Source organism: Anomaloglossus baeobatrachus, chromosome 4 (genome assembly GCF_048569485.1).
Source record: "Anomaloglossus baeobatrachus isolate aAnoBae1 chromosome 4, aAnoBae1.hap1, whole genome shotgun sequence".
Classification (NCBI taxonomy): domain Eukaryota; kingdom Metazoa; phylum Chordata; class Amphibia; order Anura; family Aromobatidae; genus Anomaloglossus; species Anomaloglossus baeobatrachus.
In genome coordinates, this window is record NC_134356.1 from 281,508,917 (window position 1) to 281,531,817 (window position 22,901).

Genomic DNA, 22,901 nt, shown 5'->3' on the forward strand with positions numbered 1-22,901 from the left:
GATAGGTGATAAGGTAGGCCACAATGGGAGTTTCAGTGTAACTGGTTCTTTTACTCACTGCAAGCTGGTAACTGGTCACCCGCAGCTGGCTGGTCTTAACCGCAGGTCCCTGTGGGGTTGGAGTCTCTGGTCCTGTTCCCAGTTCTCCCTTTGTCACTGAGTCCCAAACTTCAAGGTCCGTGAGGTCCTTGATGGTCCCCTCACTGTGCAGATTTTATCAGGTCTGCCTGGAGCTTTTGCCTGACCTAGGATTCTGTACCCTGTTGGTGCGTAGTTCCGGGAGTACTCCACCGGCAACTAACCGCCTGGGCCCTCAGGTCACCATTCAGTCCTGTCAGTCCGTCTGCTCACTTTCACTGTCACTCCTCGACTCCTCACTCTCCATTGTCTGACTATCCACTGTCTGACTGTCCACTGTCTGCCCCTGCCACCTAGTTGCCCAGTGAACTGGAGTGGCTCCACCTCTAGGTGGCCATCCATTGGTCCGACCCTAGCCTTGTACCATTCTATGGGGGGTGTTGGGAGAAACAGGGATTATCTGGAGTGTTTGTGTGTTACCGACACTGGTCTTCTGGGTCTCTAGGGGGTAAGCCCTGCATCTTGTTGGGGATGCAGTATCTTGTAGCTCCCTGAGAGGTGCTACATTCCCCCTAGGTTAATTCCAGCATGTCCTCGGGCTGCAAGTGATACAGGTTACACTTTTATTTTTGCATCAACATAAACAGTCTTCCCACTCAGGGGAGATTCAGGCTTTAACGTTTCATAAACTGGTGTACACTTTCCCTGCACCCACCACCCAAAGGTCCTGCTCCCAGAACTCTCTCGGAGGAAGGTCACCAGTCTCTTTGGTGACCAGGTCTCGGCCTACTCTACCGCAGGCCTTTCCTCCAATCTTCCTCTCCTTGGTGGCGGTGTTTAACAGGGTCCACAGGTTGTACTCTGGTGATGCACAACTGGTGCAACTTTTTACAGGTAAAGTTTTTGGCTGCTGCCAGCCCTGCAGCCTGGGTGCATTTTTATATCAAACTGGTAAGTGAAACATATTAAACGTTTTCTTCTATTGTCCATTTTTCAAAACATTCAAAAATAATCAGATTATATCAACATTTACATTTTTACATTTAATTTTATGTAAATTGTTCTCTATAATACACCTTTAGTTTCTGAACCTGAGCGGAGGTTGACCTAGGTTGCTACAGGTAGACCTACGTAACCCTGGTGTGTCAACTTGTCTTTGTAGTGCTCTGGTGTCTGGTGTAAGTGTCACTCTAGTGTCTCTAAGGCGGGCTTTGCACACTACGACATCGCAGGTGCGATGTCGGTGGGGTTAAATTGAAAATGACGTACTTCCGGCATCGCATGCGACATCGTAGTGTGTAAAGACTTGATGATACGATTAACGAGCGCAAAAGCGTCGTAATCGTATCATCGGTGCAGCGTCGGCGTAATCCATGATTACGCTGACGCGACGGTCCGATGTTGTTCCTCGTTCCTGTGGCAGCACACATCGCTGTGTGTGAAGCCGCAGGAGCGAGGAACATCTCCTACCGGCGTCACTGCGGCTTCCGTAGGATATGCGGAAGGAAGGAGGTGGGCGGGATGTTTACATCCCGCTCATCTCCGCCCCTCCGCTCCTATTGGCCGCCTGCCGTGTGATGTCGCAGTGACGCCATACGACCCGCCCCCTTAATAAGGAGGCGGGTCGCCGGCCAGAGCGACGGTCGCAGGACAGGTGAGTCCATGTGAAGCTGCCGTAGCGATAATGTTCGCTACGGCAGTTATCACAAGGATATCGCAGTTGCGACGGGGGCGGGGACTATCGCGCTCGGCATCGCAGCATCGGCTTGCGATGTCGTAGTGTGCAAAGTGCCCCTAAGTGAACTAAGTGGTTATCTGTCACTTTTCAATCTCCCGGTTTGATTGACAGAGATACTGTTTGTAGGCTTCTCTGGTGTTACTACAGCAGGTAGTTCTTCTGGAGCTGGGATTACTTCTTCCATTAGTTGTAGGAATGTGATCACTGGTACAATTATGGCTCCGTTGTACTGAGGCCAGTTTTCAGGAAAGTCTCCAAGTATTGTCTGTATTGTATGTTGGTTTTTGTACTTCAGGTGTACTGGGAATTTCTTCTGGAGGTCTTAATTGTTCTGGGCATTTCTTCAAGTGATCCCTTGATACTGTAGATGTAGTTTTTCCTTGATCTTTAGTAATTACACAAGCTTTCTTGTTGTTTGTGTAAGAAGGTAGCACTATGTAGGGTTCTGATTCCCACTGATCGTCGAGTTTGTGAACTCTTCTCTTCCTTTTCAGAACTATTTCTCTGGGTGGTAAAGGATCAGCTTTTTATTTCTTGTTATAGTTCTTTTCTTGTTTTTCTTGACTCTGGTTCAAGCTCTTTTCGATGCATTCCTGTATTTTCTTGTACTGCGCTTAACAATTAGTATTCCAGTCACTCTCTGATGAATCCAGTCCTGGCATGATAACTTCCATTTCAAGATCAACTGGTAATTTTCCAGGTCTCGCTCTCATGAGATAGGCTGGTGTACAGTTTGTTGAACTTACTGGGATGTGATTGTATATATCCACTAGATCAGGTAGCTTCTCTGGCCACAGGTTTCTTTCCTCTAGTGGGAGAGTCTTCAGCAATTCAATGACAATTTGATTCATTCTTTTACACATGCCATTGGTTTGTGCATGGTAAGGGGTGGTACGAATCTTCTTGCACCCATACAAGTTACAGAACTCCTGAAATATCTCAGCATCAAATGCAGGTCCTTGATCCCTTAACACCTGTTCAGGGTATCCATGTGGTCTTCAGAAATGTGCTTGAAAGGCTTTTGCTGCAGTTTTCGCTGTTAAGTCCTTGACTGGAACGACCACTATGAACCTGGAGTAATGATCCACCATTGTGAGGGCATAGGTGTAGCCTGTTCTACTGGGTGTTAATTTTACATGGTCCAGGGCTACAAGCTCCAAGGGCTGTTTGGTAACAATAGGCTGCAGTGGTGCTCTTTGACTGTCGCGATCCTTCCTTCTCAAGGCACAGGGGCCACAGTTTCTGCACTAGTTTTCTATGGCGTTCCTCATTCCAATCCAATAGAATCTGTTTCGCAGCAATGCTTCCAACTTCTTACAGCCAAAGTGTCCTGCTCGATCATGATAGGCTTCTAACACCATCTGGATGTGGCTTTTGAATATTACCACTTGACACACTCTCTCATGAGTTTTAGGGTTGGTTACACTTCTGCATAGTTTACCCCGGTGGATGCATAACCTGCTTCTTTCTTTCCACAACTGTTGAGCTTCAGGTGGAGCATCAGGTCCCAGGTATTAATCTGGTTGGGTGATCAGTTCCTTGACCAACTTCACTGCAGGGTCACCATCCTGGGTCTCCTTCCAACCATGATGAGGTAACCGGTTTAATTCAGCCTCTTGATGCTTATTACAGGATTGCTGGTACTGGGAGGCACTAGGGCGGTGGAAAGCTGGCAAATCAATCTCTTCCAGTCCGTCCACATCTTCTCCCTCCTTTGGCAGGTGAGGCGTTCTGGATAATGCATTTGAATTGGCATTCTTGCGACCAGCCCTATACTTGATGGTGAAATCATAGTTTGCTAGTCGAGCCACCCAACGTTGTTCCAGTGCACCCAATTTTGCTGTATTCAGGTGGGTTAGAGCGTTGTTATCTGTGAAAACAGTAAACTTCGCGGCTGCCAGATAGTGTTTGAACCACTCTGTGATCGCCCGGAACAATGCCAGGAACTTCCGCTTGAAGGAACTGTAATTTTCAGGGTTCCTCTCTGTAGGATGAAGCTTCCTGCTTGCGTAGGCAATCACACTCTCTTTACCATTCTGTACCTGGGATAACACAGCTCCCAATCTCACATTACTGGCATCTGTGTACAGCACAAAGGGTAGATTGTAGTTGGAATACGCCAGAATCTCGTCGCCAGTCAGGGCCAACTTCAACTATCTGAAGGAGTTTTCTTCTACCTCACCCCATTCGAATGGAGGATCAGAAGTTTTACCCTTTTTGGTATGGCTTACCAGGAGTTCTTGTAAAGCCGCTGCCATCTTCGTGTAGCCCTTAATGAATCTCCTGTAGTATCCTACCAGGCCCAGGAACTGACAGACTTCTTTGACGGTGGTTGGTCTTGGCTAGTTCTTGATGGCAGTAACCTTTTTTGGGTGTAGCACCACTCCTTCTGCGCTGACAACGTGTCCGAGGTATTGGACCCTGGGTTTCAACAGTTGACACTTCGACAGTTTCAACTTCATTCCATACTTGGACAGCGCCTCAAATACTTCTGCTAGATGTTCTAGATGTTTCTCATAGCTTTTTGAGTATAGGATCACATCATCCATGTAGAGCTGTACTGTCTCGAAGTTGCGGTGTAACAGACAACATTCCATCAACCTTTGAAACGTTCCAGGTGCGTTGCAGAGTCCAAATGGCATGCTGTTAAATTTGCACAGTCCTATCGGGGTGGCAGTTTTCTCTCGATCCTCTTCTGCGACAGAGACTTGCCAATAGCCACTAGTGAGATCTAGGGTAGAAAAGTAGTTAGCAGCCTTCAATGCAACCAGGGATTCTTCTATACGGGGTAGTGGATAGGCATCTTTGTGTGTTATCTGGTTGATCTGCCTATAGTCTGCTCACATCCTCATGGTGCCATCCTTCTTTACTAGAACCAATGGAGCTGCCCAGGGGCTACAACTGTCTCTGATAACCCCAGTCTCATTCATGTTCTTCAACATCTCCTTGGCACACTGGTAATGCTTAGGTGGTATAGGATTGTACCTTTCTTTAATGGGAGGGTGATTTCCTGTGGGTATATGATGGTGTACCCCTTTGTTTCTCCCAAAGTCTAGTGGGTGTTTACTGAAGCCTTGCTCGTATTCCTGTACTACCCTGTGAACCCCGTGTTTCTGGTGTGAAGGGGTGTAATCGGTACCTACATGCAATTCCTGACACCAATCCTTTAACTGTTTTTGGGGGTTGTCAAGCTCTACATGTTCTGATGGGGTCAGGGATTCCACTGCTTGGATGGAGTCAACGGTTACTGTGAACAATTTGGCAATGGTGGTGTACCTGGGCAATTTAGTTTCCTCCTCCCCACAACTTAACACTCGCACGGGTACTCTTCCCCAGCGAACATCAACCACTCCCCTGGCTGTCAGGACAGTGGACCAATTTTCTGAAAAGATGGGCTCCACTATTGCCTGGTAGTCCTGTCCTTTTAAGCCTATGGCCGCCTGACACCAGATCATCATTTCACTTCTGGGAGGTAATACAATGAGACCAGGGTCTATTACCCGTACATTACCAATTTCTCCACCAGACAGGGTTTCATAACGCACCAAAATCGCAACAAACCGCGGTAAAACTGCAAATTCCGGCTGCGTTTTTACCCTGGTTTTTGCCGCGGGTGCGGAATTCTGCCAGAGGGTGCGGATTTTTCTTAAGAAAAGCAAATTTTCCAGTGCACACAGACCCTAACTTTATTAATTTAGGACTGGCTCTGAGACTAGGATTAGGGGCAATTATTTTGGAAGGACCTTTTCAAATTATTGCCATTGACAGGACACTCCAGCTGGAATTATTTACTCTAAGTCCATCTCCTGCTATGTATTGGATTATTTACCTGCGGGGTTGGGATTGGCAATTCCATGTTAGCGTATTCACAATACTGTCATTGGTTAGCGTCAAAAGGATATTGCTATATTGCTAAATGGCGCCCCAAGTGATAAAAGAGATGTCTTAGTTCTGGATCAGTTTTCTCCGCTAGTCTGGAGGGTCTGCTGTGGTACCTGAAAGACTTTGGAAATGTGTTCTCCAAATAAAAGGCAGAGATATTACCTCCTCATCATCCTTATGACTCTGCTATCAATCTTATCTCTAATGCCAAATTAGCGAAAGCTCAAGTCCTGAACATGCTGCCATGAAAAAATATGTAAGCATAAGTTTGCGGAAGGTGTCATATTTGTCCTTTCTCCTGGCCTGTAGCTGCTGTAGTAGTAGATAAGTAGTAGATAGGGGTTTCAGACAAAGAAATTAAGCTGCTAGAATGGCCCAACCAATCACCTTACATGAATACAATAGAGAATTTATGGAAGGAACTAAAGCTCAGAGTTCATAGGAGACCACGGAACCTTCAGGATTGAGAGTGTATGAAAGAATGGGTCAAAATCACACCTGAGCAATGCATGCGACTAGTTATTTCATACAGGAGATGCCTTGAAGCTTCATCGCCAACAAAGGCTTTTGTAGAAAGTATTAATTATATTTCCGTAAGCGTGTTGAATACTTTTTCCCTGTGTCATTTCTCATTATTATACGTCACTAAATGTATGGACATCTATGATTTGATTTATTTACCCGTGTGGATTGGATGGGTTGTTACTGTCATCCAGTGAGAATTCATGTCAAAAGCACCTTTAGAAATATATTTACTTCACAAATTGGTGTTGTGTTCAATATTAATGGTGACATGTTTTTAATATCAAACTTCATAATAGTAGACAAGTTAGTTTAGCTTTAGGAGTAGGATTACTTCAGGAATCTTTTCTAGTCTACCTATTTCACCCAGGTAGTAGACTTTGGATATGTTCATATGTAGCTTTTTTTATGCCAAATTTTAATTAAAAAAAACCCCATAGCCTACAGCCAGAAAATCACAAAGAAAATTATGTGTTTTTAATGATTTTTCAGAGTGTGCTTTGGTGCTAACCCATTTTGATCTAAATAGGGAAAAACTGCAGTAAAAATTGCTTTAAAAAATAAATAATGCTGCATTTCTTAAAAAAACCACCACAGGTCTAAAAATGAAAAAAAAATAAAATAAAAATAAATAAATACACCATTACTGTAAAACTACAGATAAAGGAAAAATGCATTAGAAAATGGCCATCAGGGAGCTACAAGGTACTGCATCCCCACCAGGATGCAGGGCCTACCCCCTAGGGACCCAGAAGACCAGAAAGGCCGGTAACACACAAACACTCCAGATAATCCCTGTTTTCCCCAACATCCCCCATAAAATGGTACAAGGCTATGGCCAGACCAATGGATGGCCACCTAGAAGTGGAGCCACTCCAGTCCACTAGACAACCAGGTGGGAGGGGCAGACAGTGGACAGTCAAACAGTGGAGAGTCAGACAGTGGAGAGTGAGGAGTCGAGGAGTGGCAGTGAAAGTGAGCAGACGGACTGACAGGAGTGTGACGGTGACCTGAGGGCCCAGGCGGTGGAGTATTGTGGAGTACTCCCGGAACTACGCACCAACGGGGTACAGAATCCTAGGTCAGGCAAAAGGTCCAGGCAGACCTGATAAAATCTGCACATTGAGGGGACCATCAAGGACCTCACTGACCTTGAAGTTCGGGACTCAGTAGCAAAGGGAGAACCGGGGACAGGACCAGAGACTCCAACCCCCCTTTTTTTTCTCTAAAGTTGGGGTGCGTCTTATAATCTTGCGCGTCTTATAAACCAAAAAATACAGTAATCACTTTAAAGACAGCATACCGAAATATTGCTTTTGTTTCAGTGAATGATTTATTTGTATTTTACATTTTTCCCAACAGTGCTCGTATATTCCTCCCTGTGAGCGAGAGAACCAGAAAAATTCTGAAAATGTTTCACAAAAGGAGAAGTATTGGAACAAAGAAATTGGATTTCAGCCATTTATCTGCTATTTTAACCAGAACAGAAGGTAAGCATGTCATGTCAGAGCTCATTTTAATATCAAGCAAGAAAACGTTAAAAAATGATTATACAGCCATTTTGACAATGATTCCAAGTATACCAGCTTCATCAGGTCTAAGATCTGTTGGTGACAGATCCATTGTAAAGTTTTGGAAAATATGTAATAAACTCACACAATTGGTATGTATCTCTCTTCATCTTAAGTCCACCCTGAAAACTCGTGGATATAGGATGTTATTCCACTCTGTAAGTCCTACATTTTTTCAGTATATATAGTTTTGCATGCCTGTAAATGGCCAGGCACATCCAGCACTACGTACGTTCTTAGGCTCCCTTCACACACCGGCATGAAAAATTTCATGTTTGGCAGCTGATGACCTCTGTGCCTGTCCTAACAAACTTCCTGTGAATGCTGGCTGCAAGCTGGCATTCATAGGAGTTGATTTCTGCTATACAGAGCAGTGCACCTGTACAGCACAAGGAATTGGACGATTGTTGCTTCAAGTCCCCTAAGAGGACTAGTGAAAACAATAAAAAGTGGGAAAAAAAGTTCTTAAAAATATGAAGAAAAAAAAAAAAGTTTAAATCGCCTTCCTTTTACCCCACTGAAATGAAAAAAAAAAAAATACACATATTTAGTATCACCACATTCAAAAATGTCTAATCTAACAAAATATAAAATAAATTAATCTGATTGGTGAACAGCTCAGCGAAAAACAAAATGAAAATGCTAGAATTACGTTTTTTTGTCTGCCGCATCTTTGCAACAAAATATATTAAGAAGCAATTAAAATATTGTATTTACCACAAAATGGAATTTGTAAAAACACCATATTAGGGCACAAAAAATAAGCCATTACACAGCCCCAGATCATGAAAAAGAGAACGTTACAGCTCTCGGAAAATGGTGAGAAAAGTGCCATTTATTTTTTTATTTTATTATTTTTTATTTTTTTTTACAAATTTCAGATTTTTTTTCCATCAATTGATTAAAAATATATATACACACGTGATCACAATTGTTGGTACCCCTCGTTTAATGAAAGAAAAACCCACAATGGTCACAGAAATAACTAATCTGACAAAAATAATAATAAATAAAAAAAATCTATGACAATGAACAAATGACAGTAAGATGTTGCTTTTCAACCATGCTGCCACAGAATTTAAAAACAATAAAATAAAACTCATGAAATAGGGCTAGACAGTAATGATGGTACCCCTGAAAATAATGTGACAGAAGGGACATGTTAAATCAAGGTGTGTCCACTAATTAGCATCACAGGTGTCTACAATCTTGTAATCAGTCAGTGGACCTGCATGTAGGGCTACAGACACTCACTGTGCTCTTTGGTGACATAGTGTGTACCACACTCAACATGGACCAGAGGAAGCGAAAGAAAGAGTTGTCTCAGGAGATTTGAAAGAAAATTATAGACAAGCATGTTAAAGCTAAAGATTGTAAGACCATCTTCAAGTAGTTTGATGTTTCTGTGACTAGAGTTGCACATATTATTCAGAAATTTAAGATCCATGGGACTGTAGCCAACCTCCTTAGACATGCGCGCAGGAGGAAAATTGATGACAAATCAAAGAAACGAATAATACAAATGGTAACAAAAGAGCCAAGAAAAACTTCTAAAGAGATTAAAGGTCAACTTCAAGCGCAAGGAACATCAGTGTTAGATCACACCATTTTTCGTTGTTTGAGCCTAAGTGGACTTCATGGGAGATGACCAAGGAGGACACTATTGTTGAAAAAAAAAAATCATAAAAAAGCCAGACTGGAAATTGCCAAACTACATATTGACAAGCTTTTGGGAGAATGTCCCATGGATAGATGAGACAAAAATGGAACTTTTTGGCAATTCTCATCAGCTCTATGTTCACAGAGGGAAAAATGAAGCATATCAAGAAAAGAAAACTGTCCCTACGGTGAAACATGGAGTAGGCTCTGTTATGTTCTGGGGCTGCTTTGCTGCATCTGGCACAGGGTGTCTTCAATCTGTGCAGGGTACAATGAAATCTCAAGACTATCAAGGGATTCTAGAGCGAAATGTGCTGCCCAGTGTCAGAAAGCATGGTCTTAGTCGCAGGTCATGGGTCTTGCAACAGGATAATGACCCAAAACTCACAACTAACAACACTCAAGAATGGAATACATTGGACTATTCTAAAGTGGCCTTCTATGAGCCCTGACCTAAATCCTATTGAGCATCTTTGGAAAGAGCTGAAACATGCCATCTGGGAAAGGCAACCTTCAAACATGAGAAACTGGCCAAAATACCTGTCGAGAGGTGCAGAAGACTCATTGACAGTTACAGGAATCGTTTGTTTTTAGTGATTGCCTCAAAAGTTTGTGCAACAAAATGTTAAGTTAAGGAGGAGAGTGCCATCATTTCTGTCCAGACCTATTTCATGACTTTCAATTTTTTTTAAAAAGAAATTCTGTGGAAGCATGGTTGAAAAGCAACATCTGCCTTTCATTTGTTCATTGTCATAGATTTTTTATTCATTATTACTTTTGTCAGATTCAAGTTATTTCTGTGACCATTGCGGGTTTTTCTTTCATTAAACAAGGGGTACCAACAATTTTGACCACATGTGTACATGTTTGATATCTAGGAACGCGCACTGACCTGGGGAATCATACTGCCAGATCAGTTTTACCATATATTGAATATGGTAAATAAAAAACTCCCAAAATAATAATAGTGGAATTTCACTTTTATTTTTGCAATTTCACTGCACTTGGAATTTTTTCCCATTTTCCTTTACACTATATGGTAAAAAAAATGTTAATCAAGAAACACTATATTGTAAAATTTAAGGGTTTCTTTCAAAAGTACAACTTGTCCCACAAAAATCAAGCAATTATACGGCTATGCTGACATAAAAATAAAAAAGTTATGGCTCTTGGAAGTCGGAGAGGAAAAAAATGGAAAATCGCCTAGTGATGAAGGGGTTAATTGGGTTAATTATAATTTGGGATGAGAGAGGGAGAGCTGACTCAAGCTTCATTGAAGTAGGACCTCCTAGTGTGGACAGGTAATTACAGGGGAGGAACTCTTGCGAAAAAGACAGCAAATTAGATTAATTTACACACAGGCGGGCAATTATACTTCCCAGGGCAAAGCTTCTTTTGATTAAAACAGGATCATAAGCTTTTTGGCACCTCAGTTCCTCGGAGGACTCTGGGCTTAAAAGCCTAAACAGATGGTCCATTGTGGCCAGGCTTGATATTTTCTATTCACAACAGGATGTATTAAAACTTTAAAGTGAAGCTGTGACCAGATTTGGGGCCTATAAGCTGCGGCCACCACCAGTGGGCTCTTATATACAGCATTCTAACATGTTGTATATAAGAGCCCAGGCCACTGTATAGAACGTAAAAATCACTTGATAATACTCACCTGAGGGGCGGTGCGGTGCATACTTGTCTGATGGGTGTCTACATTCTCCAGTACTGGCGCCTCCTCATTCGGCAATCTTTGTTCTCCTTCTTCTGAAGCCTGGGTGCATGAGGTGTCCGACGTCATGCACACGAGCCAGCATTGAGGTCTCGCACAGGCGCACCACAATACTTTGATCTGCCCTGCTTAGGGCTGATCAAAGTGCGCCTGCGTAGGACCTCAGTGCCGGCGAGTGTGCATCATGTAGGACGCGTCATGCACCCAGGTTTCAGAAGAAGGAGGAAAAAGATGGCCGATAGAGGAGGCGCCGAACCCGGAGAACGAAGACACCCATCTGCAGAATGTTATATAATGCATGTTAGAATGCTGTATATAAGAGCCCCCTGGTGGTGGCCGCAGCTTATAGTCACCAAATCTGGTGACAAGTTCCCTTTAATATGTGTGATCTTTGTAGGCTTTAAAGAATCCATAGCCTTACAGAGTGTCTGGGACCCTTTTGATTGTCAGACAGTAGTATATTTTGGGGACTCATAATCCCATGTGTTTTTAATGAGTGGTGATGGTGTGTTGTGTGTGGATTATGTCGGGGGGTGATTTATACTTACTTTATAGCCTGTAAAAGAAGAAGAGTGCTGGGTTAAGTGAGGAAATGAATTAACTCTTGCAGGCACACCCCACGTCTTGTGTAGATAAGTGTGTACGTGGCAGTTAGATAATAAATAGATAGCTTGTAGAGATTTCTATTTAGCCAAATTAAAAATTACATTAAAAAAAATTACTTGGGGTCCCTGATATTTTTGGAAACCAGCAAAGATAAAGCAGACAGCTGTGAGCTGATACTATCAAACTGGGAATGTCCATGGTTATTAGTCCCTTCAAAGTCTAAAATACTAGCCTGCAGCCAAGTGGAGCATGAGCAGGTGCTCCATTTCTGGCGCTTCGACTTGGCTCTTCCCGATTGCCATGGTGCTTTGGCAGTCTCGGTAATGGTTTTTAGGGTTGATATCAGGTGTGTAGTGTCCAGAAACACAGCTGGCATCAAGCCCTTGTGTTGGTAATGGAGATGTGCCTATCAGACATCCCCATTACCCAGTAATAATAAAAAAGACTCATAAAAAAATACTTTGTTGAAACAGATATTCCTCAACACTTTCCCTCGTTCACCATTTTATTAAAAAAAAAAAAAAAATCTCACACGGGGAGTACAGTGATTCCAACTAACAAAACTTATATAGAGCATCATTCTGACACTCCATATGCTTTGCTAACAGTCTCTTCCCTCTTCCGGTTCACGCCATGCTGATACTGATACCATCGATGTTGAATATCGTTGATATCAGTAATGTTACCGCTCTTCAGAGTCGTCGAGTCATTCACAGCATCACCCAGAATGTCTGAAGAGCGGTAACAAGCCGCGCTATACCACAGGATCCAATTTTAATAAAATTCCTTTATTTTCAAATGGCAGTCTACGTATTTAAGAGATATATCCATTTCCTGCCTCAAGGCATTCAAAGGAGATGATTCCTTTGAATGTCTTGAGGAACTAGATGGATATATCTCTGAAACGCGTAGACTGTCATTTGAAAATAAAGGAATTTTATTAAAATTGGATCCTGTGGTATAGCACGGCTTGAAACCCGATTTCTTCTCCATTGGATATACTGTATATACGTGCTTCTTGGAGCTGCAGCTGACCACCAACTGTATAAGCACTTCCAGGGGTTGTGCCTTTTTCACAACCTGAACAGGCGAGTGATCTTCTATTTATATTCACAACTCTCCCACCGGGTAAGACCCTATTGCGCTTTTTGCTCCACAGTGTTCCCATTTGAAGAGTGGTAATGGTACGGATGTCCCCACTCTTCAGCATTGCCGTACCTCGCTCAGCATAGCGTGAACCAGAAGTAGCTGTTAGCAAAGCCTATGGAATGTCACAGTGATGATCCACAGGCTTTGTTCGTCAGATTCGCTGGACTATGTCAGACCTGCATAGGATTTTTTTTTTTATTAATTAAAGTGGTGAATGAGGAAAAGTGTCGGAGAATATTTATTTCAATAAAGTATTTCTTTGTGTCTTTTTTTTATTTTGTGGTTAATAATGTAGGTGTCTGATAGACACCTCTCCATCACTAACACCAGGGCTTGATGTCAGCTGTGTTTTTGCACACTATACAGCTAACATCAATCCCAAAAACCATTATTCCAATTACCAAAGTACCAGGGCAATCAGGAAGAGTTGAGACAAAGCGCCAGAATTGGAGCATCTTGTGATGCTTCACTTTTGGGGTGGCTGTGGGCTGGTAGTTTTAGGCTGGGAAGGGCCCAATATTCATGGACCTTACCTGCCTGATAATATCAACCCTCAGTTGTCTGCTTTACCTTTTCTGGTTTCCAAAAATGGGGGAGACCCCATATCATTTTTTTTTTATTTGGCTTAATAGAGAGCTCTACAAGTTATCTATCTTTCTACATCATCAAGCTATTACCTTTGCTCATCTTTAACACATAAAAATCATTAATTTCTTGAATGCATTTAATTCTGGTATGAGTCACATGGATGTCACATGGATTTGATCAGTGTATTGTACGTATTTACACGGACCCATTGACTTTTTATGGGTCTGTCTGATCCATGCTGACAGTAAAAATGGTCGCGTCTCAGTGTTGTTCACACGGACCATGAGACAACATGAACATGTCAGTAGCACCATAGATTGTAATGGGTGTGCATGTGAAGGGAGCCTTAATTTGTTTGTTTTTTCTCTGCTAGCCTTCATAATGATATCCTCACTTATTCTGAGCTGCGCCATTACCTTAAGGAAAATGCTGTTGCATTATTAAAATTGTAATTAAAGTTGTATTTAAATTGATGCTAAAATTGTAACTTCTATACGAAAAAATGGCACTTAAAAAGCACATTGTACTTGTGGTCTTCAGAATTGTAGATTTCCACATCAAAGTAAAGAAACGCAGTTTAAAAAAATTTGATCGTAAAGACTATATGATTTTTAAAGGGAGCCATCATCAGAGAATGTCCTATTGTGTAAATGAGGTTTTTCTATTTAATATATTTAGACAAATTGGGAAAGGTTTGCTTTCTTTTAATGTTACAATCTTTATTAAATAAGTAAAGTTAGATGTCAACTGGGGCTTTCTGAGACTCATATGTCCTGTCGAATACCTGGTGACTATTCAAATCAATGGAAAATGTTGTGGCTCATCGTTGGAGGTCATAAGTTACAGATTTGTTACTAATGTCCACTTTATATGCGTAATTGGGCCACTTTAAGGGGTCACTTATTTTGCTCACATTCTGACATACTATAGATGCATATGAGATGTCTACCGCAAGCTGGGAGTGGGCGATGCAGGACTTTGTTTCTATGTTGACCTAAATGTAGCAAAATGACACGGACCCTTTAACAAACCTATGGAATGGAAGGGAGAAGCACATTCTCATAGAAGACAGTTGCTGACGTTTACTTACTGCGTGTTTTACAATCTTGCCAGTGTTTGGGTAGGAAACATTGTATTCAGAGCCTTGGAGGCTGTAAATTTACTAAGTAACTATTCTTTTTTGTTCTTATAAAGTTTAGTCTAAAGATATGCACTGCACATAGTATATTAAAGATCCGCAGGCCGCGTGATTTAGGTGCTGTTCGCTTTCAGCTACCTAGGGTAATTGAATGGACAATAGACAAACTGCATTGGGTGCGTTCCCATGAAGTCTGCAGTGATTGATTAGTAGGAGTTAAGCTGCGACGACCAAATCACCGTTCTGTCTTTACTGCAGAGCCAGAAATTACACCGCTGATGGTTTTCCTAAAGCACACAGTGTTTTGTTGAAAGATAAAGCTAACGGATTCCTTTATAGCTGAAGTGGAATCGGCAGAGCCAATGTTGCAGCTCTGGAAGATGAATCAAGTTCGAGCTTTCATGTCGGAATCTGATCTTTACTCTTCAATCTTTCGGGTTCCTACAACTACATAGACGTGCTATAAATGTTACTGCTTTCCTAACACAGATAACTGTGACATATTCACCTAAATGACTGATAAATATGGCTGGTAGCCATCTCTCAGGTCATTCTCTGACATGATCGAGCCACTGGAGGATATGGACCATTTCAGACAAATAGGAAATGTTGTGGACATGTTAGAAATATCTATGTTGGAAATACTCTATTAGGTTGGAATTGTAAACAGTTGTCAATTAAATGTTGTTCAGTTCAATCTCTGCATGCACAACACATGCATACAGGACTGAATCAAGCGTGCGTGTGGGGGGATCCCACTCTGGGAACCTGGGATTACCCAATTTTTTTAATCCTGGAATAACCAATCCTTGTATATTTTCCTGCAGATTTCATATTTTATGTGAGCCAACTTCTTCCGCTCAAAATGTGATGGTTGCAGCCGCTGATTAGCGGCAGCGTTCACCTGACACCCCTTGTGGATGTTGATGCATTAAGACCATGAATGGTAATAGTCCAGGAGATGAATAGAGGATTTTTGTTTTATAAGCCCATCCTAGACTCATTCAGAATAACTTTTAAAAGTAGGGAAAAACCTTTTAAGGCTATGTGCCCACGGGGAAAGTGTCCTGCGGATATATCCGCAGGACATTCCGCAGGAGCTCCCAGAAAACCGGAGCCCCACTTTGTCTGTTTCAATGCTGCGGATGTATTGCGGAATGTCCTGCGGATATGCTGCGGGCATTCTGCATTGAGGATACAGTACCATGGCTTCAGCACTGCATCCTCAATGCAGAACAAGTGCTGGAGTGATCGGGGCGTTCATACTTACCTCCATCACGCAGCACTTCACTCTCCGGCCGTGTCTGCACTGTGCAGGAGGTGGGCAGGCCTGAACTAGCTCCGGCTGTCACATGACCGGAGCTTGTGCAGGCCCCGCCCATCTCCTCCTTCCTGCTCCTGGCTCCACCGCCGTCCTCTGCACTGGTGTCTGCAATCAAGGCAGGTAAGTATGGGACCTTGCAGAGAAATCCACAGGAATAATTGACATGCTGCAGATTTTTCCACAGGGAAATTCGCATTATTTCCGCTGCGGAAAAAAACACAGCATGGGCACAGCAGTTCCAAAATGCCATAGAAATGGCTGGGGACTCGCTGTAATACAGATTTTTGAAAAATCCGCGGAATTTCCGCGATAAAATTACGGCAAATTCCGCAAATTTTCCGCAGCGTAGGCACATAGCCTAAAGTTCCATATGTTCCTCCACTGGCATGTCCCAAATTGTATTAAATGGAATATAAAAGTACATGTGCTATATGTAGCAATGCATGGATGAATACTTGTCCATTTAAATACTACTTCCCCTCTTCATGAAACCTCATCTGGAGAAGGAGATCTCATACTTATGATCTGCTGTTTAACCATAGAAAGGCTTTAGCTGAAAACACTAAGCAGATGCTTGCAATTTTCACCTTTTGCTCCCTTTTTTTCTTAGATCTGCCATGTCCATATATATTGAGAAGATCATATCTGTCCAACTTATCATACTACTCTTTCAAGTCATTTTAAGTCACTGTTTAACCAAAACATAGTCTTATTGTACTTAAAGGGGTTGTTTGAAGTTCACTCTCCAGGCGCACACTGCTCCTCTGCCTTCTGGGGTTCTGCTTGCCGGGGGTGGGGTTCTCCTGATGGATTGACAGTTTTAACCAGCAGCATTGTTCTGCTGCTTACCCAGTCTTACAATCTTTGAATGCTACAAGCAGAAACAACTTTGCTTCTTCAGCATTGGAGCTAGATTTGGCCACTTTAACATCAGTGCTTACAAGCTCCATTTAAGAGAGCTTGTAAGCACTGCACTCCTTACCTAGAAGACTGCTCACCACTGATATGTTACACATATGTTTGGTAACCAAAGCAACGTGCAGGAAACAATAACTTTCAAAATCCATTTAAGAACGGAAGCAGTAAATTGCAGAGTTGCTTGTTTTTGCAAGCTCTATTAATAATGTTGGGAAAAGTCCTTTAGTTTAGTGTTGTACCCCACATATTGGGTACAAGTGGAATTTTTGGACTTTACAGCCCTTTAAGCTGCTCATTAAGCCTACATCACTACATTTTGCTTTAGCTTTTTTCTATGTTGTTATTTTGTCAGCTGGGTCCCCACTATGGTTTTGTGCCACTTATTCCACTTTCTCAAGAGACTAAAAAATGGAAATCTATTAAGTGATTTGTTATCTTCCTAAGCCACCTCAATTATTAAATGTAACAAGTGTGACCTTTTCAGCTTCCTTCATTTCAGATCTCACAAAGAACAGGGAACAGGAGATGAAATTAGTCAAACCCATAGGTTAGGCATGGCTAGAAATTGGATTTCCTTTTGCGGTTTCTTTGTATTTCTAAGTCACAATACCTTGTATTAAAATTGTACTTTACTTACCTCTTACCAGTTCATTTATCTTTCTTTCTCTAAGCAATCTAAAATATACACATTGTATAAACGCCACGTAGACCTTCAGAATCATTTTTTGTAATGCTCTAATGCATCGAACACGAAAAATGAATCAAATTTGGAAATAGTTATGGTATATAGGCTGTGCAAGTCCCCTGCTGTTTTACGGCTCTGTGTCTTATGCAGGTCCATGTGTCTCCATACAAATGACCCCCGTGTAGTCATACTACATTGCATGTTGAAGACCTACTGTAAGGACATTGAGATAATAAACACATAGAGGGTGAATTCATTGACAGGCGCCCTGACTCATCAAGGCTAGTGATTTCCACGCCAGTCTGATGAGGAGGCATGATGGAGTCAGATGCTCCTGATTTATTAAAAGATCCTCACCTCTTCATGAATCAGATTTGTGTTATGACCTGGTAACCGCGGACGATCACAAAAAATCCCATTAATCAGGAAAAAACAAAACCACAAGAGTAGTTGGAAACTAGCTGACTGCAATCCCCTATCTATTAGACAACACTAGAAGTAGCAGTGGGATGTTCCTAACACACCTAGACACCTCATCACTGCCGGAGAAACTTGCTACACCTCAAAGATAGATATTAGGAATCCTAACTTGCCTCGGAGCAGTCCCCAAAGAAATAGCAAGCCCCCAACATACAACGACTGTGATGTAAGAAAACACAATACACAGATAGAAAATATAGATTGGCAAAGGTGAGGCCCGATTAGATACAACAGGACAGGACAGATTACTGATTGCAGCCAGCAAAAAACCCTGCAAAAAATACTAAGACCACACGGTCTTCCCGCGCTATATCAGGTACTCTTGTGCCAGACACTTCAAAGTGAACTGCACATATAATGGGAAGAAACAAAATCACAGAACAAATAATATTCTAAAGTGCAAAATACTCCAAACATGAACAGGGAGCAAGCTCCCTTTCTTGCTGGAGAAACTGCCCTGCTCACAAAAGCAGAGAGACAGATTCTCACATACAAGAAACCAAACACAGAACAAAATAGAATAAGCAGAAACACCCTTAAGTGCAATTTCAGCAATTAAGCACAGAAATTAGCAAACGTATCTGGAGTAGATTCAAGCACAGAATAAATGGGTGAAACTGAAGGGAAAACTTCCAGCCATCTTCAGAAGCAGCAGGAAATAGTTAACACTGGTGGCCGCCAGGCAGAAACTGCTCTCCTAAATACACTAGGCTGATCTGCAATAGGACTTCCTGGATTCCTAATTAATTCCAACACCTGTTTGAGTCACAGATTCAGACTCAGCTTCCTTCCTTCCTTACAATTCCTGGCCACCAGAAGGAGCTCTACACCAACACCCACTCGGATGACATTCAGAACAGATTTGTCTGACAAGTGTTGTGCACCTCCATGCTCCTTGCCTCTAATCTTACTCCAGTCAATGACTGGTGTAAGATGTCTGGCATAAGGAGCGCCACGGCTCATCTTCAGCGGTGGTATCATGCCCCTGCCACACCACAGCCCCACCCATTTCGGCAGAGCTGGCGTTAGAATGCCAAAAGTCCCACAATGTTTACGCAACTCCAATTTTGCAACTTTTCAAAGGTTTTTACACCAGACATTTTTTCATGAAAGCTTTGTTGAATCAGTACCAGGGTTTTTATAATTATTGCAAAAAGCCCTGTGTAGTGAGGTATGCGTTTGGTGCATATTTTGGATGTCAGTGAAGGAACATTATATTGGACCAGCTGACAGCTTATATTGTATGGGACTTCTGACTCTCCCATGACAGACTATGTGGGACCAAGAGACATTCAGTGGTTGATCCTTTTTTTTTCTCCCGTGAGATAAGCTACCTCCAGTGAACTATGTCAGAAGCTTTCCCATAGAGAACACTGGTGTGCTTGGCTGAGTAGCGAAAGATCCGGTGAATAATTATTTGGCTGACAACTATCTAATATGTATCAGAGACTTAAACATAAAATTAAATCTTCCATGAATGGCATAGATTTCTGCCAATTTTCAGGCTGACAATATAGTATATTTGTTGTTTGCCAGTTGCCAAGTCCCATTGGCTAAACCGACTTTTTTTTTGTTTAAAGCACCACCTCAGCATTTTTCTTTATTTTAGCCCTTGCATGATGCTTCTAACCTGTTTCCTGACTCTACTCTTAGGCTAGTTTCACACTTGCGTTGGACGGGATCCGTAGCATTGCGTTGTGTGACGCATACAACGGATGCGTTGCATATAGTGGCACAACGCATGCTACAGATCGTACAAAATAACGCAATCCGTTGTAGGTTTTTTTCCTTGACTTTACACATCTGAGCATGCGCAGTTGTGTAAAGACAGCTGCATTAACGGAATTCGTCAAATGACGGATTCTAACGGAATCCGCCACCATAGGCGTCCATTATAAAAACAACGGACGCCGACGGAATCCTGCAGGTTGCGTTTTTTTGACACTCCGCCAAGCGCAGAAAAATGCTACATGCAGCGTTCCATCCGCTCGACGCTCACTGATGGTCAGCGTCAAAACAACTGATGCGCTGCGGGGCAGATGCAATGCAAGACCATCCGTTGCTATCCGTAGCTAATAGAAGTCTATGAGGCATATAATGGTTTCCTGTAACGGTTACCGTAATTCCTCAAGGCTGCGGATAGCAACGGATCCCATCCAACGCAAGTGTGAAACTAGCCTTATATTCACTTGATGCTGTCTTCACCTTTTATTGCCGCTGCTCATGTTGGTCTTTGCCAGTTTGTGACCTGCCGAATCACTCCAGTGTTTCATGGAGCAAGTCAGAGGTCACTCTTCAATTAAAGTCTATATAAGCCTCATACTGGCTTTCATAGACTTGCCTTGAGAGCTAGTGACGTGACTGGCTGTAAGTCAGACCTTTAAATATTGAGATCACAAGATAGTGCCGCAGGAACAGAGTGGCATCAATAAAAGGTGAAGACTGCAGAAATTGAGTATAATAGTACAGTCAGGGACCTAAGATTAAAAGCATCACTCCAGCAGTGAAAAAAACAACGCTGAAGTTTTATAATGGTCCTGACCTCATAAAGTATAAAGATGAGCTCCATAGTACTGTCGCTCACTCTTACATTAGTAGTAGTTCAGTGTGATGCTGGAGCTGCTCCTTGGTGCTCCTTCCCCCTTCTGGGACGTTACATCACACATCAGGTACAAAAACAGTTTTTTCAGCCAGCTTACCGGTACTCCCCGATGTGTGGAATCCTTCATATAAGCCGGAAACAGAGTCCGCAAGGGAATATAGAGCAGGAAATCAATATAGAAAAAATCATCCAAAACTCCAGCGGACAAATTCCAAGACTCAGTTGATACTCTTTAAAAAAATTCTTGCGATGCAAATTTTATTAAATAATTCCATTAGAAACAGATCCACAAGTGGGGCAAAATTTCATATCAAATAGGAGTAGTAGTCTCTGGGACTACGCATTTCGGCGTGTGTGTGCCTCCTAGGGACCATGTAGAAGGCGCACACACGCCGAAACGCGTAGTCTGAGAGACTACTACTCCTCTTTGATATGAAATTTTGCCCCACATGTGGATCTACTTTTAATGGAATTATTTAATAAAATTTGCATCTCAAGAATTTTTTAAAGAGTATCAACTGAGTCTTGGAATTTGTCCGCTGGAGTTTTGGATGATTTTTTCTATATCACACATCAGGTGTGTGGCCTGCTTCCTCATAATATCCTCTGATAATATCTGCTTCCCTGCAGTCTGAGAACAGGGGGAGTGGACATGCACCCTAAACTAGGTAGTGCCAGTGTGTGTGCTGTCATGATGGGGTCGCTAGTGCCGGTGTGTGTGCGGTGCTGATGGGGGCAGTAGTGCCTGTGTGTGCGTGGTGATGATGGGGGCGGTAGTCATACCTCCCTACCGTCCCGGATTCAGCGGGACTGTCACGATTTCAGGGCTTTCTCCCGCAGTCCCGCGGCTCACAGCTGATGTCCCTCAGTTCAGTGAATAAATTAAATTAAAATTTCATCTGCTCTGGGTTACAAGGACAGCCAGGACTCGAACTCAGTGTCCATAGACAGCAGCTCTACCACTGAGCTGCTGCCTCTAATAAATAGTATAGGAAGAATTGGTAATCTTGACCTCTGTATTGCAGCAGAGAAACCAGAAGCAGATTATTCAGCTACAAAAATATATTGATAGATAATAGATAGAGAGAGAGATAGATAGAGATAGAGGGATAGATAGATACATGATATATAGATAGATAGATAGATAGATAATGGAAAGATAGATAGATAGAGGGATACATAGAGGGATACATAGATAGATACTAGATAGATACATAGCATGATAGATAAAGGGATAGATAGATACATAGATGAATAGATACATGATAGATAATAGATGGATACATATATGATAGATACATGATAGATTTATAAATAGATAGATACATGATAATAGATAGATAATAGATAGAGGGATCGATATATAATACATACATGATAGATAAAAAGATGGATAGATAATTAGATACATGATAGATAGAAAGATGGATAGATAGATACAGATAGATAGATATATAATAGATAGATAGACAGTGGGATAGATATATAATACATACATGATAGATAGATAGATAGATAGATACAGATAGATAGATATATAATAGATAGATAATAGATGGACAGATATATAATGCATACATGGTAGATAGATAGAAAGATGGATAGATAGATACATGATAGACATATATATAATAGATAGATAATAGACAGAGGGATAGATAGATACTGCATCTCTTTGTAGGTGAAGGAAAGAGTCAGATTTATTTGTTCCTATAAAACTACTATGAAGAAATGAGAAAAAAAAAATCGAAATATATTTATACAAAGTTCTCCTTTATTTTCACCACCTTGGATTCAACCCAGCAACTTTCAAACATGAGTCCAGCAGCACTCCTAGCTTTTTTAGCTGTTGTAGCTGTTGAGCTACTAGGAATGATGATGGAGGATTTTATATGAATGAACCTACAATGCAGCCTCTGATTACATAGCAGATTACACAGGACACAGAGCTCCATTGTACAGAGCAGAATCTCTATGTCCTGTGTTCTAGAAGGAGATGAAAATTGTTTTTTGTCTGCTAATAAAATTACTAAAAATAATAAAAAAATAGAATAATGTAATTTTTACACTTTTTTTTATAAAAATAATAAACATCACAAATCAGCAAATAACATGGACATATTTGGTGTCCCTGTAATTGTAACGACCCAAACAACACAGTGATCAGATTATTTATGGGGATCGGTAAATGGAGTAAAAAAAAAAATGGCGCAATTTATTTTTTTTATTGAAATCAAT

The 22,901-nt window shown here is 41.8% G+C and overlaps 1 protein-coding gene across 1 annotated transcript in view; it reads left to right on the forward strand.

Annotated features, from left to right (window-relative positions):
- KCNMB4 (potassium calcium-activated channel subfamily M regulatory beta subunit 4) overlaps window positions 1-22,901 on the forward strand; it is a 198,789-nt gene that overhangs the window by 80,220 nt on the left and 95,668 nt on the right. Inside the window, exon 2 of the mRNA XM_075344887.1 lies at window positions 7,583-7,710. Within this exon, the coding sequence (XP_075201002.1) occupies window positions 7,583-7,710 (128 nt within the window). The remainder of the gene's footprint in view (window positions 1-7,582; window positions 7,711-22,901) is intronic.